Here is a 19,114-nt window from a genome sequence, read left to right on the forward strand (position 1 = left end):
TTGCAGCCAACACCCTATAGTATCAGTGAACTTTTCAAAGCAGGTGGGAATGTGTCTCCTCTCAGTGACTACATTCCCAGATTTACCTGACTTCCTGTCACATACCCCCCCCTCTTGTTTCAACCCTAGGGTTGGGACACATATTTCCAGGCACGCATGTGTCAGGCACTGCTGACTCACTGATAAGCCTCCTATTATCCTCAAGCTTCCGGATGAAACTGTTTCTGTCATCTTCACTGACAGATTTCTCATAAATGCCACACAGTTTGTCTCTCATCTCATATACACATTCTTCAACTGCATTTTTGGCATAATTTTGCTCCTTCTCGTTTCTGTCATCTTCATTGACAGCTTTCTCATAAATGTCAGACAGCTTGTCCCTCATAACCGTCTGTCCAATCCACCATGGAGGACCGTGATCCATAGGCAACTCAATTGGGCTAGTCTTAAGGTCTTCAACATTCTTAAGACGCCTCTCTCTGCAATCCATAAATGTTTTCCACAAAACTTTGAGAACCTTTGCTTCACTAAGCTTTGTTCCAAGTAGGGACTCTTGACATCCCTCTGTGACTTGAGTTGCCTCTCCATACAGCTGTACACAATCATTGACTTTTTGTTGTAAAAGGGAATGATCTTCCTTCTTGAGCTTTGCTTGCTCTAAGATGCTGTGCAGAGGATTTTCCAATTGAGACAACAGGCTGTCACACATTTCTTCAAAGTGACCCCTGTTCCTTTTCCCAGAGATATCAATATCATTCAAACATTTCATATTCATAGGCAGATCTGAAGCATTTGCACTCATCAACTTCTTAAACTTTTCGCCCTCCTGAGCGAGTCGCAGTAAAGGCCTACTATTTGATTTGATATTCAGTTTATATTTCTTGCCAAACTCTTCACAGAAGTAGCCAACCAGAACATCATCAACTTTCCTTCCACCAACATAGGGGTCAAAGGCAACAACACAGTTGAACCCAGCGATCTGGGTGGTATCCATTATAGACCTCCTCTCTGCATCAGTGAAGAAGCATGGAACTGCAACACATTCTTTTACAGGTTTCTTCAATGCACTTTCTGCTGAACTATTTGACCGCTCAAGGTCACCTAGTTCTTTTTCTCTATCTGAATTCCACATGGAATGCATCTCAAGATCACGATCAAACTTCTGCCACCCGTCTTTCACCAGTTCCATTTTGGAAACACTCCCTGAAAGGCACTTATTCATTTGCTTCACGTTTTCACCAACAGCCTTAGTTTTCTCCACTAGGTTTTCAGCCTGAACTGAGAAATCACCACATTTCTTACTCAGCTCCTTTGTTTGCTGAAGTTCTAATGATACATTTTCCAATGCTTGAAGTTTTTGAAGGAACGGTTTATTCCAAAGGGGTGATTCAAGCCACATGTCGTCACATTTCTGAGGCTCACTCAGGACAGACCCCAAAACACTGATCCTTTTAAAAACTGCATCAGGCACACTATCCCCTCTTTGGGACAGATCCTCTGTTGCCTGGAATTCCTCTTCCAGTTCCTGCAACGGAATCTTCATCTCTTCTACTTGCTGTTCTAAGGCTCGCTTAGACTTTTCTAGCTCCTGAACTCTTTTCACAACATCATCCTTGGAGCTGACCAATTCTTCCATTTCTGTACGCAGCTGTTTGTTAACACTTTCTAGTTCAGCCTTACACTCTAGAGCTTCCTCCAAAGAGCGAGCCAAGAACAGGGCTTTGCTCTCGTTATCACGCACCTCCGTTTCTGCACGTGCGCGTTCTTCTGCATATTTTGCAGACACAGTCTTCTCTTCACCAAGCATCTGATCAAACTTCTTTTTCACATCTTCAACACACTGTAATGAACCAACGCTTTCTTCCATGCGTTTTTTCATATCCGCTATCTGAGCTTGCAATGTTGCGACTTGTTCTGATAGGTTTTTCTTTGCTTCCGCCTCCTCTTTTAATTGTTCCAGGAAGCCATTTTTCTCATCTTCCATTTGTTTGAGCTTTGTGCTAAAACTCAGCCTTTGACACCTCTCTTCCTGTAAGAGTTCCTGCGTGTCTTGCAGCTGCGATTCCAAGATAGAAAAATCTTCCGCAATTTCTCTAGATTTGCTGTCTGCTTGAGAAAGCTGATTTGTAACATTGTCCAACTCAACCTGCAGTCGGTTTGCCTTCTCTGACAGCTTAGCACACAATCGGTCACCTTCTGACACCTTGACTTGCGATTCCAGAAGCTGTGCCTCTACTTTTTCCCTCTTATGTTCACAATCTCCTTTTCCCTGCATAAGAGCCTTCACCTCATTGGCTAGCATCTGGGAATAAGAATGTAATTCTGCCACACAGGCTTCTTTCTCCTTTAACTGCTGCTGGACACGTTGGGCTTCCCCTTTCCAACTTTCACAGTCCGCACGCCATTCATTTACCACATTGCTCAAAGTAGTGAGCTCATACACAGTACTCAGTAATTTAGCCTCTCTTTCACTTTTCTCGTTGTCGCTGAGAGACAATGTCATTTTCAGAGCGACATTCTGTTCCTGCGACTCCTGCAGGTCTATTTTTGTAGCTCCCAAAGACTGAAGACTTTTTTCCAGCTGATTACGCAACTCCAACATATCAGCCATACTTTGCTTCTGCAAAGTCTGAATTTCACTTTCCTTTTCCATGAGGATGGTATCTTTCTCCATTATAGTCTCTCTGCGTTTTTGCAACTCGACCAAAAGAAGAGCAGTGGATTCTTCCCACTGTAACACATGAGACTTGAGTAGTTCATTCATTTCCTGCAAGTTTCTATGCTCCATTTTAAGCAATTCCAAGGCTTGTTCCTTTTCTTCCATTTTCCGTTGCAAGGCATCCAACTCAGCCCTGCACACATACTCGGTTTCTTCCAAACCGATGGCCTCCATTGGCTGCTGGCGTCTCTGTTTCCAGCCTGCCATGCTCTCTTGATGAGCCTTTTGTTGAGCTGCAAAGCTCCGCTGAAAATCCGCATTTGCCTGCTGTTGAGCTGCATTTGCCTGCTGTTGAGCTGTATTTGATATAATCAGTTGTTTCAACATCTCCTCCATTTTGAGCTTACTTTTCATCTGAGCACACTGCGTCTCCATAGCAGTTTCATCAGTGTTGCTAGGGACAACAACCTTCCTCTTTAGTAGACTCTCTTTAGGCATGGATGGGGCTGGTTCAGACGGCAACATCCCCTCCATCCATAGAATCCGGTCTCTCATTTCATCTATCTTTGCATTTTTCAGGCGTTTGGACCGCCCCATCTTCAATAACTCCACAAACAAATTTTTCACAGTCCAGCAAACAATTTTCAGACCACTGTCTCTTCAACACATGTAGTTTTTCTCTCTCTTGCAGGATCTCTTTTCCTGCACACACAGTTTGTGCAGTCACTTGCACCAGACACAACAAAGTTCATCAAAAAAGTTTGAGACCCCTGTCTCTTTAAAACACGTTTTTTTTTTTTTTCTTTCAGGATCTTCTCTCCTGCACACATAGATTGTGCAATCTCATGCACCAGACAAAGTTCATCAAACATTTGGACTTCCTTGCAGGGATCTTGCTGCTTCTGCCCGCATCCTCCACCATATGTAAGGGATTAGCTCGGTGGTAGGCGTGGATGACCCCTTTGGGGGTGCGTTTTCACAGAGAGATAGCCAAGCAGAGGTTGAAAACAAGACTGATTTATTCATGCAATTTACTTCACACAATTGCAAGCGTCAAAACAGCCAAAATAAAATAAAAGACAAAATAAATCCTTGCCTCTGTGGGCGGCTACCTTCTCACGCTGGAACCTACCTAAGAGTCTGTCTCCAACCTACTGTTGGAGCAAACTTTCTTATCCTACAGCGGATACTCAACAGTCCATGTTTTATCTATAACAGGTCCCTTTACTCTTCAGACTCTTCACATTGAACACAGTTCATTTAACAGATCCCTTTACTCTTCACACTCTTCACATGGAACATGTCCCTTTGTTTTCTTTCCACGTAGCAAAACAGTCCATGTCCTCACCTTTGAGACGTCTTCACACTTGGTTACCCTCCTTAGCTTCACATCGCTTTAGGGGGTCTTCTCCCATGCTCACCAGCTTGTCGGGAGGCACACATCCGACTGTCCCCCTCTCCCAGCCCACACGGCGACAGGCGGCAGCAGTCCTTCTCCCATGCCCACACGGCGTCGGGAGGTACACGTATGTCTGTCCTCCTCTTCCCAGCTCACACAGCGACAGGAGGCAGCACTCAATAGATTTTCTCTGGACAAATTATAGAGGCCTTGATCTCCTCATTCTGAACAGCTGAATGGTTTTCAACTTCCTGCTGGCTCTTTTTGCAGCCAACACCCTATAGTATCAGTGAACTTTTCAAAGCAGGTGGGAATGTGTCTCCTCTCAGTGACTACATTCCCAGATTTACCTGACTTCCTGTCACAATATATATATATATATATATATATATACAGTATATATGTGTGTGTATGTGTGTGTGTCTGTGTGCCTCTGTGTGTTTGTGTCTTTGTAAATCCAGGAAGTGAACAGTCAGCTGCCCACAGTTAAAATGGCTGCAGCCAGACTTAGTGGAGGGAGATTCTGCCGCATGATTGGCAAATAAAGAATCACAGTACTTATAAAATAATGTAGCACAGCCGTTTTGCTGGATATGGGTCCCCCTGGGATACCGCTAGCAACAATAGCACATTTAAGCATGTTCTAAAAGTTTGGGCACTGAGACAATGACCAGTCCAGTATCTTTGGGTTTTTTGTATTTATTTGGTAACTTAGATAGGAGAAGGGATGAGTGGGATACTTCTTGAACTAAACTAGGCTCAGTAAGCGGAGACACTTAAACAACACTGTTATTGCTGACTTGACGCTGGTTAACACTGACCGGATGCCTGTTAACGCTGACTTGATGCTGGTTAACGCTGGCCGGATGCCTGTTAACGCTGACTTGACTTTCTCTCTAAAGAAGTCCTCTTTCAAGCTCCCCTAAGCACTCCTGCTGAGGTAGCTATTTGAATGCACTGCTGAACACTTCAGGGCCCGCACCGTCGCCCTCTTTCTCTCACTAATCTTCAGGGCTTAAACACTGGCACCCTGTTTGTCAATCACTATTGGTTAGCTTGCTCCTGGATCCTTTAACCTTCTGGAGTGGCCCCCTCTCTCAGGCAGACACCTGGGCAGTTTTGAGTACTCATAGCACTGTTTTTCCTGGAAACTTCTGCCCAGCAGCTCCACTCGGTCCACAACACTCTGGATCCTTCCTGCAGCCCAGCCCAACCTCCGGTCCTCTAGGTCGACTGCCCAGGACACCCTCACTTGCTCTGACAGGAGGAGAGACAGCCGTCAGCCTCCTCCTGGGACTCTGCTTCCCACCAAAGAGGCCCTGTCACATGCTCCCCTCAGACTTATAACTCATCCCAGGGTGCATTGCGGCAAACTCCGCCCACTGAGATAGCTATAAGCCCTGGTGTGCTATTGGCCAGGTTTCCTCCACTGTCCAATAAGAGCCCTCATTGGAAACAGTGGGGAGACTCCCCAGACCCAACAGATCACACCTGGAAACATGTGACAGCTTAACTAAATGGTGGTTTAGTGGACCTTAAGGTGGTCACAAGAAACTGTGGTCGGGTAAGCCAAAGGCAGGTCAGGCCAGTTCGGCGGCCCAGTCCACCTCTTCCTGAAGGGACGCCCTCACTCGTTTCAGGGGTGGGGGGACGTCTGCGTTGTTGTGAGGGACCCTGGTTGTCCAGACTTCAGGACAGGTGGGTTCAAAAACTGATTCGTTCAGGGTACAAGATCGAGTTTTGATCTCGCCCCGCAGACAGGTTCTTTCCATTAAATCTCCATCTGACTCCCGATTGTTTCAGGGATCTCATGGGGGGTGGTACAAGATCTTCTTGCCCAAGAAGTCATTGTGCCAGTGCCTTCATGAGACAGGTTTTGCGGTTTTTAATCCAACCTGTTTACGGTGCCGAGAAAAGAGGGCAAAGTGCATCCGGTTCTGGACCTAAAGTCTCTGAACCGCTTTGTGAGGGTACAGAAGTTCCGGATGGAATCCATCGTCGGTCGTCGGTGGCGTCGTTGAGTCCAGGGGACTTCCTGGCCTCCATCGACTTGAAGGATGTGTATCTGCACATCCCTATCTACGAGGTTCATCAGAGATATCTCCGCTTCGCGGTGGCAAAGGAGCATTACCAGTTTGTGGCGTTGTCCTTGGGTCTCGCTTTGGCTCCCAGGGTATTCACCAAGGTTTTGGCTCCAGTGTTGGCTTTACTGCGTTTAAAGGGGATTTCGGTTCTCGGTTATCTGGATGACCTCCTGTTAAGTTCAAGCTCGTGTGCAACTTTGACGAGCGATCTGTCGGTCACGGTTCAGACGCTCCAGGAGTCCTCTGGCTCCTTCGGTTTGCCTCCTGCACCAAGGGATGGTCCTGGACTCTGCTCAGGCAAAAGTCTTTCTACCGAAAGACAAATTCCGGACCCTGCGGGACGAGGTCAAGTCCCTCAGGGACATCGATCTCTCCTCTCTATGGGCCTGTATGCAGTCCCTGGGTCTTATGGTTTCGGCCTTCAAAGCATCCCATTTACTCAATTTCACACGAGAACTCTGCAAGCAGAGATCCTTGCCAGATGGAACAGAACGCCTCAGTCATTGGACAGGAGGATTTCTCTGAGCCACCTCGCAAGATCGGATCTTTTGTGGTGGCTCCAGTCCCCAACTCTGACACAAGGCAAGTCCTTCCGGCCTCTGCTGTGGACGGTGCTCACCATGGATGCCAGCCTGTTGGGCTGGAGTTCTGGGCACGCTTTGTGCCCAGGGGACGTGGTCGGCGGAGGAGGCCTCCTTACCGATAAACGTCTTGGAGCTCCGAGGAATCAAACTCTGCCTGTTCTGTTGGTCAACTCTGCTTCAGGGTTGCCTGGTTTGGGTACAGACGGAGAACGCCATGGCGGTGGCTTACATCAATCACCAATGGGGCACCAAGAGTGCCCGGGCGGCCAAGGTAGTGGACAAGATCCTATCTTGGGCCGAGACGCATGTTCCAAGGATTTCGGACGTTCACATTCCAGGTGTGGAGAACTGCCAGGTGGACTATCTGAGTCGCCAGACCCTGGACCATGGAGAATGGTCCCCTGCATCTGGAGGTGTTTCGCCTCCCGTGTGTCCGGTGGGGGTCTCCGGACGTGGACCTATTCTCGTCCCATCTCAACAACAAGGTGGGAAGGTTCATGGCCAGAACCCGCTATCCTCTGGCGGACGCCACGGACGCGTTAGTGGTGCCTTGGCACCGGTATCGACTGATTTATGGCTTCCCTCCGATTCAACTGTTATCCAGGTTCCTTCGCAGGCTGGCATCGGAACGGATTCACATCATTCTGGTATCCCCAGACTGGCTGCGTCGGTATTGGTACGCAGACATCGTGCAGATGGTTGTCGAGCCTTCCTGGTGGCTTCCGCTGAGAGCCGATTTTCTGTCTGTAGGGCTGATCTTCCATCCTGCTTTACAGTCTCTGGCTTTGATGGCGTTGCTGTTGAAAGCCAAGTCTTGAGAGACAAGGGTCTTCTGAATGCTGTCATTCCTACCTTACTGAAGGCTCGGAAAGCTACATCTGGGAAAATTTATCATCGCACCTGGAAGGCATATATTGCCTGGTGCAAGTTGCAAGGTTTCATCCCCGCTCCCTTTCAGTGGCGAGGATTTTGGCCTTCCTGCAAGAAGGTGTGGATCAGTGTTTGGCGCTGGCCACGATAAAGGGTCAGTTGTCGGCCTTAGCCATTCTGTTCCAGCGTCCCTTGGCGACGAATTCCTTGATTTGCACCTTTATTCAAGGGGTGCGGCATCTGGCTCCACTGAGGAATGCTCCTTTGCCTCCCTGGGACCTGAATTTGGTGTTATCCATTTTACAACGGCCTCCCTTTGAGAACATCAGAGAGATATCTCTGCCTGTGTTGTCCCAGAAAGTTGCCTTTCTGGTAGCTATCACATCTGCTCACAGGGTGTCTAAGTTGGCGGCTCTGTCTTGCCGTTCGCCTTATCTGGTAGTTCATAGGGATAAAGTGGTCCTGCAACCCAATCAGTCTTTTCTCCCCAAGGTGGTATTGACTTTCCACCTCAATGAAGATATCGTGTTGCCTTCGCTTTGTGCGAAGCCCAAGCATCCCAAGGAATTTGCCTTGCATACCTTGAATGTGGTCCGGGTGGTCAGGGTTTACCTGTCTGCCACGGAGTCTTTTAGAAAGTCTGATTCCCTGTTTGTCCTTCCTGAGGGAACTCGGAAGGGTTCGGCTGCGTCCACGGCAACCATTTCTAAATGGATCAAACAGACCATTGTTCAGGCCTATTCAATCAAGGTTCAGGTTCCTCCTTTCCCTATAAAGGCAAATTCTACTAGAGCTGTCAGTGCCTCTTGGGCGTTTCACCATCAGGCTTCTGTGGCCCAGGTGTGTAAAGCTGGGACCTGGTCGTCTGTGCACACTTTCACAAAATTCTACAAAATTGATGTGATGGCATCCTTGGATGCTTCCTTTGGCCACAAAGTTTTGAGTGCGGTGGTTGTTTGAAGAGACGTGTTTTTTTCTGTCTCTTCCTGGGGTGTTTTTTTGTTGTTCTGAGTTAGCTCCTGTTTGAGCTTTGTTGCCCTGTTGGCTCAATTGTTTTTTCTGGCCTGGTGGATACGTTGCCTTTTCGGTAGGTTGCGTCTTCCCACCCCTCACACCTGCACTGCTTTGGGACGTCCCACTCGTGAAGGCTGTATGAGGGGCTGCGACTGTCGGAGGACATAAGATAAAATAGAGTTTTGTACGAACTTACCGTAAAACTCTTTTCTCTGAGTCCTCTGACAGTGGCAGCCCCCACCCCTCTGGTTTTTTGGATCTTGGGGTTATTGCCTTCCGGTACTGCTTGCTACAAAACTGAAGGACAGTGGTAACTGGATCAGGATAATGGCTGAGGGATGGCGCCCTGGAGGTGTGCTTAATTGTAGAAAGTTTTTTATTAACATTTAAAACTGCCTAGCTTGCTCCTGCAGAGGGCACCATTACCCACTCTCTCGTGAAGGCTGTATGAGGGGCTGCGACTGTTGGAGGACTCAGAGAAAAGAGTTTTACAGTAAGTTCTTACAAAAACTCTATTTTTTTTAATTTTTTTTTGCATTGGTACATGTCCCCTAGGGCAGTAGCCGGGCCCCATACCCTTTTTATGGCCAATAACTTGCATATAAGCCTTTAAAATGGGGCCTTTGATTTTTCAAGTTCGAGTCCCATAGACTTTAATGGGATTTGTGGTTCATGTTCAAAATTTTGCGATGTTGGAGAGTTCTGGCGCAAACCTAACCATGGAGTGTTCGGCCGTGGTTAAGACTTTTTACTTCAAACTGAATGATAGTAAAAAGGGTGAACCAGTGTTCACTTTGAATACCCATTCAAGAATAATTAATCAAGAAAATAATAGTTAAGTGGATTTTTATTACCAAATAATTGGATTTTTTTTTATGAAGCTCAGCTTTTCAATTGACCCCGCAGTATGTGTGTATTTTCTTTTACAAACAAACACAGTTTTTTAATTCTTTCTTTTTACCTTTTTGCTAAATACCTATGTAAAGCACTGCGTAAATTGTTCACATTAAATTGTCATAAATAAATATATTATTAATATGATTATTATAGAAATATCTTTAAAGAGAAAGTATATGAAATTACAAAAGCATTCCATAAAAAAACATAAAAAACATTAAATATATTAATACATGTGTAATGTAAGTAGCCATTTAGCAGTGCATTTTGTTTTGGCCTTGCAGCAAGAAAAAACAGCTTATTTGCAATATGACCCTTCTTTTAGAATCACTTCCACAATCCTAGACCACACACACACACACACGCTCTTTTGATTTGAATTTACTGTGAGCTGATTTGATTTGTTTGAAGTATTGATGCAGACCCTAGAAAAATGTAATAAATTCCAAATATGAAAATATGCATAAACAAGTTCTGCAAGCAAACTTTATCAAAGTAAATAAAAAATAAAGGGACGCCAAAAAAGTGGTTTATCTCTTTAATAAATAGATGTATCAATGAAAATAGTTTGGTAAATATTTGTGCCTCCCATCTATTAATAAATAAATAAAATGTATCTCTGTAATTCTCCTACTAAAAAAGGCTAACAGGGAACTGTCATAAAACAAGTTCATTAAAAATGCTTTGATTTTAATCACGTACCACTTAGGGTATCAGAATTAAAACCTTTTGGAAGGCCAAAATAGTTTACAAGCCACCACGCTTATTAATAGGCCTGACTCCTCTTTGCAATGTCATGTGTAATGTTAATCCTCATACTAAGTCACAGAGTCTCAAATGTCAACTGTCACAAGCTGTTCTGCTCTTCTACTGCACACATCTAAGAGCAAGATGGAGAGTTTTGAAGAAAATAATGGAGATAAGCTTAAACTATTGGATCTACCAGATGCAACTGATTTGTGCACAGAGGAAGATGATGTGAAAGCTACAATTAAGCCTCGCTTATCCCCACTTCCCAGAAGACGAGCATCATCTGTATCTTCGGACGATGGAGACCTGGAACCACCACCTACAAGTACAAGAAAGGTGTCTTTTGCAGATGCATTTGGCTTTGATTTAGTATCTGTCAAAGAGTTTGATAAATGGGATGTACCAATTGTATCACCAAATTTTGAAACAGAAAATATCAAAGTTGAGGAATTTTATTTAACTCCAAGCTTCGTATTACCTCCAATTGGTGGCCTAATGGAAAGACTGAATACAAAAAAAGTGGCACTCGAATCGGTGGATTTTATACCAGGCATATCAGCTATGAAGGGGATTATTAGAGTGCTTAATGTGTCTTATGAGAAACAGATCTATGTAAGAATGTCTCTTGATGACTGGCACAGCTTTTATGATATGCTAGCAGAATATATTCCTGATTCTTCCAATGGGAGAACTGATCAGTTTGGTTTTACTATTTCACTAGTGAGCCCCTATCAAAAAGAAGGTGCACAGGTGGAGTTCTGTTTATGCTATGAAACTCCAGTTGGTACATTTTGGGATAACAATGATGGATGTAATTATGTGCTCACATGCCATAAAAAGTTTATGGAAGAAGAGATTGTGGAAGTTAAACTTTCAGAGGATGTTAAACCTTCAGAGGATGTAACAGACAAGAATAAGAAAAGCTGTCTTAAGACAGCAGTAAGGTAGGTGGGTTATGTCACGTGTAATACAAAATATATAGCTGGCATTATAGTGAACACATTCCTTTAACCTTCCAGAACACACAGAAATATAAAGTGCTTTTTATGCTCAACTTTGGCCAGGAATCCTGTTATTTAAAATGTTACATCTTCACATGCATATACCTTGAGATGAGAATTTATTTATAAACATAAGTTTGCTAGATCATGTATACTTCTGTGACCAGTCTGTCTCTTATAGCTGTGGTCACCTTGAAGAGACTGGGGTCAGATAACAGCCTTACAGCTGCTGATCAGTAATAGAGGATTAAATGACTAAGCAATGTTTACAAAACATCCAATCAATGCAATGTCCAATAAAAAAATAAAAAAAAAAAGATTAAAAAATATATATAATAAAAGTTCTAACAGAATTTCTTCCATCAATACAAATAAGTCTAGCATATAATATAACTATCTCAATCTTGTACAAATGGGTTTTCATTTACTGTGTAATACTTTAAACAAATATATTAGGGAATGAATTAGCTAATGCTGGTAAATAATGCTAATAAAATAGGTCAGTGTCATTATAATAGGTAGAGAATGCTTTTGATTTAAAAGTAGTGGGATTTTGCTGAATAGGAATTAGCTATCATCACTTTCTGAAACTAATATACTTGGGGTGGAGCACTGTACTGTTATTTGCAAGCATATGCGTGTGTCACTCACATCTTTGGTGATATCACAGTATAATGGATGCTTCAGTAGTTATTGATCTGTAAACATTACAATGAGACTTCCCCGTTATCTAGCTAGATTAAGTGTGAGATGTGCAGAAAAAAGAACCCTAGTATAGGGAAATATGGAGGCTCCCACTATGATCTATTTTTAATAATGCTAGTAAACGTGCTGTTAGGTTGACCTTCTGGCATAAGTATATCACAGACCTAGAACACATATGCCTATCTGCAAAGTCAGAGTTAGACCTGGTTGACACCTATGCGTTTTTTGGTGTTTTTTGCAGAAAGTTCATTTACCTTGGTTTCCTATGGGACTCGTTTACATCTATGCTTTTTTAATCCGCTGCGTTTTTGAAAAGGGTCTTAAATGCAAAAAGAGATTTTACTGTGATTTGTGTTTTTTTTTTAATTTTCCCAACAACAAATTGGCCAAAAAATGCATGAAAAAATGCAAAACGTAAATCACAGCAAACTCGCTGTAAAATCATTTTTGCAAAGAAACGCAAAAAGCAATGCAGAAGCAGACTAAAAGCAAACTGCATATGTGTGAACCGAACCATAAGTCAGAGGTCCTCATCTGTCTGCATTCGTGATTGAACACTTTTACGCCAAGAAGGTGAGCAGAAAAGTCTGGTTTCTTTTTCTGTAACTTACTAGATTGTGAACCCAGGATCAAGATAGAAGCCCCAGAACTTTTTTTCTTTTAAAAAAGAAGTAAGCGATGCTCAGTTTAAAGATAACTGTATTTATTATTTTTCTGAGATATTGCTGCTCGATCGGTTGGTTGATCCACTGCCTCTTCTGCTAAAGCCTTCCAGCTAAGCTTTTCCATGTCTGTGCATGTGCACCACAATCTTCATTCATTCCTGTGAAAAGATTTTCAATGTAGGGACACAACATACTGTAGGTGGCTTTCCATAGGACCAGTCATGCTGGGGAAAAAAAGCTGATTCCAATCAGGAGACATTTAGACAATAGGTTGTGTGGAGCCCAGTGGGCCCACAAGAAAAATCTAAGAAGAGCAAGGACATGTATGTATTTGGGAGGTTTGTTGGGGGTTGGGGAAGTTGTCCCTATAAAGAATAACTGTATTACAAGCACAATTGTCCTTTAGACAGATACTGTCACCTTGCCAATTCAGGACAAAGGGACAGTGTCTTTGCAAAGTGATCACCCAGCTCACTGATACTCACTGTACCAGAGTTGTCCTGCTGCTCCTTCCCCTGTCCCAGCTGATGACTAGACCTAGTGCTTCCAGGTATGGGGAAGCATGTGACCTCCTCCCATGTGGCATTGATCAGGCATAGCAGCCAATTGCTAGGCCTAAGGCCTGTCACACGACAAAGGCAGTGATGTTTTCACTCCCCTATTGTGTTTTTACCACCAGTTAACACTAGCAATTGTGATGCTTGCTGCGACAAAGGAAGGGGTGGTGAGGGAGTGCTGGCTAGGTGAGTAGCAGAGGTTCAGAGTATTTTTAAGTAAGGTTCATGTGAAACTCTGTGAATAAAGGTGAATTGCTAAGCAGCTACATTTATATACAATCCTTTTAATGACCAATACAAACTGGGCAGTAACTCACCATTATGAAAGACCACCAAAGAAAGAGGTCCATGTGTGCTTATGGTGAATCACACCTACAGACCCTTCACTGGAAAGGCAGTCAGCCCCCCACCATAAGTTCCCAGTAGCTCAAAAATTCTCTACAACTTCAAAGAATAATCCAAGTTGATCAAAGAAAAAAAAAATGTGTAGATCAAACAATTTATTTAAACCCTGACAGAAAAATCAGACTCAAAGAACACCACCAGAGAATGGCATATGACATCACAGATGTTCATTTAGTCCAGTTGGGATTTTTCAGGGCCTTGGACTGTTGAACTTAGTCCTAACTAGTTATAGTCCTCCTCAGCCACCCTTACATACAGTACAAAAATGAAGCCCTGTCCCACTTTCAAATGAATTTCAATCGATTTGTTATCAATAAAACAGTTGATTTTCAAATTCACACTTAGACTAGCCAGTATCAAAGGGTTCAGTTTGTGCGACCTATTGCACAAACATATGTATAGCCTTAAACTGTGTTTCAAACTGTACAGTTTGTCACTGTATTTTATGAGACAACATGAAGAAACAGTAGGGATCAATGAATGTACCTGGGTTCAGTTTGCAGGGAGTTTATGTAACCCATCATAAAGCCCGAAAATTGAGAACTTGAAAATTGCATATCGTGAAAGTAATTCTGGGTATTTTCAGGCTAATAGGCAAGGGGTTATCAAACAAAGAGCACTGAATAAAAAAAAAACACAACATTTTAAAATGACAGTACAGTGGGGAGAGGACCCCCCCATTTTGTGCAACTACAACAGCAACAGTGGAAAAACAGCAATCATTTAAATTACATACTTGGAAGATGCCTTTAGACTGTATGTCATGTTACAGAACAATACAGTTCTCATGGAGATACATTAAGGGTCCTTTCACACGAACGATCCGATCAGATCCGCCTGTCAGTTTTTCAGGCGGACCTGGTCAGATGCCCCATGCATCCCTATGGGGCAGCAGATGTCAGCGGTGACATCTCTGCTGACACCCGCTGCTAACTGCTTCCGATCCTATCCGTGAAATCCGGACAGATGGAAACCCTATTTTCCATCCGTCCAGCGGATCGGATTGGATGGGATCGGATGAGAATGGACAGGCCGTCTGTTCTCATCTGATTCCCCATAGAGGACAGCAGGGATCTGACAGCTGCTGCTATCGGCTTCCAAACCTATCCGTGAAATCTGGACAGATGGAAACCCTATTTTCCATTCGTCCAACGGATCAGGTGGTCCGTTCTCATCTGATTCCCCCATAGAGGACAGAGGGGATCTGACAGCTCCACCTCCGCACACAGAGCGGAGACGGAACTGCCATCCGCCTGCTCAGCGGGGATCGGCGGATCGATCCCCACTGAGCAGAACGGAATCCGTCGGAGGATGCGGACCGTGTGAAAGGACCCTAACACTTTGTTCTAGCATCACATATTTTTCATTTGTTACATATTGTTTTTGTTTTATATCATTACTTGGCTTAAATACAGCTGCACCCCAATCAGATTTATGACAACTTGAAAAAAGGGCTTTTTTATGTTGTTTTGGATCACTTTTCTCCAATGGTAATACGCCTAAATTAACCAGCAGGAGTAGCAGCCATAACAAATTTAAAAGCTATACCAAAGTTTACCCTTGCAACAAAATAAAGCTCAACTTAAAACAAATAGGCCAGTGGCACAACAGTTTAACAAAAATGCTTCAAAACCACAACCCTACTTTCCCTGAACCCTCTTGCATCCTTGTATCCCCAAGTATGCCCCAAAATGTTAAATTATAAATGCGAAGTATTATTAAACCCCACATAAATTTTCTAGACAAGGGTGTTTTTTTTTGCCTTGTAGGGTACCCTTAGATCCACGCTGACATGTACACTCCTGGCCAGCACTATACACAGGCTGTTTGGTGCCAGGCTCGGGGGAGACATGCTTAGTAGCAGCAGTGCTCTGGTGCTGTGTATGGCCAACACATGGGCAATATATGCTGCTACTGTTCTGTTCTGTTGCTGTGGTCAGCTGATACATGAGCCATGTGGGCAGCACAAAAGAAGTCCTGGGACGTGTAATCCCAAAGCTTCAGATTCCTGGTGTGTTTAGGGTGCGTATCCCGACCTGAAGTTCAGGAAAGTGCTGAATAGAATGACACAAGAAGAGAAAAATCATGATAGCAAAAAGTGAGAATTTGAAAATAACATTAGAGTGATATATCATTGTGGCATTATTATTCTTTCGAGTATGTGTTTCATAAAAATTTGTCAGCATTGGGACAGTATGTAACTACTTGAATAGGTGACAAAGAGAAACAGTTCTGCAGTGTGGCCCTTTTTAATGTATATTCTGCAAACAGCTCTGTGGTATGCTGTCTCAGCCTGCAGAATATAAAATGTGGTAAAAGTATGAGTACCACATGCAAGGAGTACACATGACTATGCACCAAAATTGCTTGGTGGGAGCAGCACCCCAGTGAGACAAGTTAGAAGCAAAAAAAGGATGTGGTAGGATGGGGGGCTGGCAGGAAAAAGGAGGGGGTGTTTGGGGTGCTGGCAGTGAGGAGAAGTGTTGGGGTGACAACCATACAGAGGAGCAAGGTTGGGGTGATGACTGTAAAGCATAGAAAGGTTTGTGATGCTGGCCATGAGGAGAAGGAAGACATTTGGGGCAAATTCATGGGCATTTCACCCAACCCAAGTGCAAGAGGAAAATCTCAGATGATCTACTGTTACCATGCAAAGGGTGTCCAAAATGTGTCATGTTTTTTGATGGTGGCTGGATACCCTCCTCTGGAAGCACATTTATACATGGAAAATATGTGGCCATAGGCTGCCCACCTTTCCACAACACAAGGGTAAAGGCACGCTGCAGCAAATAGAGGAGAGGAATTGTGCTGCAAGTTTAGTGGGAATGAGTTTTGGGTTTGGACCGAAGTAGAATTCTGTCCGAACTTTGTAAGTTCAGTTAATGGCCAAACTAAATGGATTGTGTGCCTGCTGAGCTTAATCCCTAGCAGCTGCAGTGTTACTACCACTGTTAAATGTGACAGCTTCCCACTCAGAATGGCTGTTTGGAAGCCAGCATCTGCTGGCTTCCTAGCAACCAGTGACACTTCACCACCCGACCCATTCAGCTGTCAGCAAGGATAAAACAGTCCTAAAGCAGGTTGATGATGAGATTTGTTTTATGCAAGCCATGCACAAATTTATTTATCCAGTTTTTTAAAAAATATATATATATTGTACGGTGGATTAAAAAAAATAAAGTGTGGATGATTTATTGACAGCCAGTCAAGAAGACAATTAAAGGACTGAAAGGCTAGTTATGGTGGAAATTGCTACAAAGAAACAACATGGATGAGTTAGATTATTACATTGAAACTGTGCATAGTCCATTGCCATGCAGCAATGGACTATGTCTTACAATACCAACTTGTAAGACAAAAGTAGAGAGATAAACTGTTTCTAAACAAGATGCATTTAAAAAATTGCAGCCAGCAACAATTAGGAAACATGCCCTGTGAAAAACACATGCAGTTCACTAGCAGTGAAATGTTTGTGGACTCAGAGACAGGCTATGAAAGCATAAAAGAAAACACACCCTTTTAAACACATCTTTGCAGCCTTTTATGACTGTAGGCAATGCATGTTGAGAGGCTGCAGCCTTATTCCCCTAAAACCACAGAATTTTTTTTCCCAAAAGACATTCAATTAAGGGTTTACATTTACCTTAATGCACCAGTGCCTGCCTCCATGCCTTGCACTAATCAGTCCCTATGTACTTTATAAGCATCTAATCCCAGCTGAGAACATTTTTATTATGGCAGCTGAGATCCCTGATTTTTTATTGAGGGGCTGGCTTTCACTTAACAGAGCCCTCACTACTGGCCATTAAAAGCCACCTGAACTAAGTTCAGAACCCAGGAACTGAGTTAATTATAGGCTGTGGTGACAAATGGCCATATTAGTTCACAGACTCAGTGAACCACAATGGGTTTGTTTTGCAAACTCAACCTCAACCTCAACCCAAACACAAAGCTCATTCTACCCATCAGGTTTATAAAATGCTGGTATAGATAGATCAGGACTAAAAAGGATGCAAATAATGGAGATAACTATCCAAATGAAAGACTAAAAGGATCTCTGAATTGGACAGTATAGTTCTGGCTGGACTTAATGTGGGTTAGATCAGGATATCAACAGTTTCACGGATAACAAGTGGCTTAAGATGTTTTTAGAAAATGGGTAGGACTTTGTTGTGTACAAAGACAAAAGTTTGGTTTGTTTTAGAGGAGAGCATTCATAAGTTTGGATTATGTCAGACTCCAGGCAACTGATGAAGCTTATTTGGGTGACATGCAAAGAGTAGAGCATTTGTGACACCACACACTATTCTCGGATGCTGTCTTTTGAGTGTTTTATATGTCAGAGTTTTAGATAAGTTGTTGAAAGAATGTTTTTCTCTGATCAACAGTTGAGGAAATATTCTATCAATTGTGAATCAGTAGTAGTAGTGTTCCATGATTGTTTTGTATTTATCGACCCATCCTTCATATCCAGCACGTCTTATACCTTATTTTAGCGCATAAGTTTATTTTTTAAATTATGTCTAGTTTGTGGTCTGGTCACACTGTAAATTCTATATACACTTTGCTTCTTTACTTTTATGTGGTGTGTGCATCATCTTGTTAGAGCTCGTTTTTTTTCCATTTGTGAAGGATGGCAGAACTTTGGGTCTGTCAAAAGAAAACTTTTATGGTATTACTCATATTTCTGTCTTAATAAGGATCTTGTGATTCATATTGATTAGCAAAGTAGAGGTAGGCATACTCTCTGAATATTTGTAAAATACATAGGTAAGTTAAAATAATTGACACAGAAATATTAAATGTCTTAATTTTAGACACACTTGATACCTCCCAAACCAACAACAGCTGCAGTATCTTACAAAAGTGAGCACACCCCTCACATTTTTGTAAATATTTTATTATATCTTTTCATGTGACAACACTGAGTCCCCGTTCACACTGGGGCGACCTGGTCGCCTCACAGGTCGCCGTAGGTCGCCTTCCATAGGGAAGCTGCGGACCCGTTTTAATAGGAGCGACACAAGTCGCTCCGACTTAGAAAAAGGGTCTAGATCTTCTTTGGGGCGACCCGGAGCAACCGTCATAGACTTCAATGTTATGAAGTCCGTGCCGGCCGCTCCGAGGTCACCCCCCCAAGTCGGATCGCCCCAGTGTGAACGGGGCCTGAAGAAATTACACTTTGCTACAATGTAAAGTAGTGAGTGTACAGCTTGTATAAAAGTGTCAATTTTCTGTCCCCTCAAAATAACTCAACACACAGCTATTAATGTCTAAACCGCTGGCAACAAAAGTGAGTACACCCCTAAGTGAAATTGCCTGAATTGGGCCCAAAGTGTCAATATTTTTTGTGGCCACCACTATTTTCCAGTTCTGCCTTAACCCTCTTGGGCAAGGAGTTCACCCGAGCTTCACAGGTTGCCACTGGAGTCCTCTTCCACTCCTCCATGACAAAATCACGGAGCTGGCGCATGTTAGAGACTTTGCGCTCCTCCACCTTTGCTTGAGGGTGCCCTACAGATGC

The 19,114-nt window shown here is 43.4% G+C and overlaps 1 protein-coding gene across 1 annotated transcript in view; it reads left to right on the forward strand.

Moving 5' to 3' along the window:
- The first annotated feature begins 10,335 nt into the window (after positions 1–10,335).
- The window catches only part of PPP1R3A (protein phosphatase 1 regulatory subunit 3A), a 90,187-nt gene continuing 81,408 nt past the window's right edge, over positions 10,336–19,114 (forward strand). The window contains exon 1 of the mRNA XM_082253540.1: positions 10,336–11,133. Coding sequence (XP_082109666.1) covers positions 10,345–11,133 — 789 coding nt within the window. The 5' untranslated portion in view covers positions 10,336–10,344. The remainder of the gene's footprint in view (positions 11,134–19,114) is intronic.

This window comes from Pelophylax lessonae, assembly GCF_965119305.1.
Source record: "Pelophylax lessonae genome assembly, chromosome: 4".
Classification (NCBI taxonomy): domain Eukaryota; kingdom Metazoa; phylum Chordata; class Amphibia; order Anura; family Ranidae; genus Pelophylax; species Pelophylax lessonae.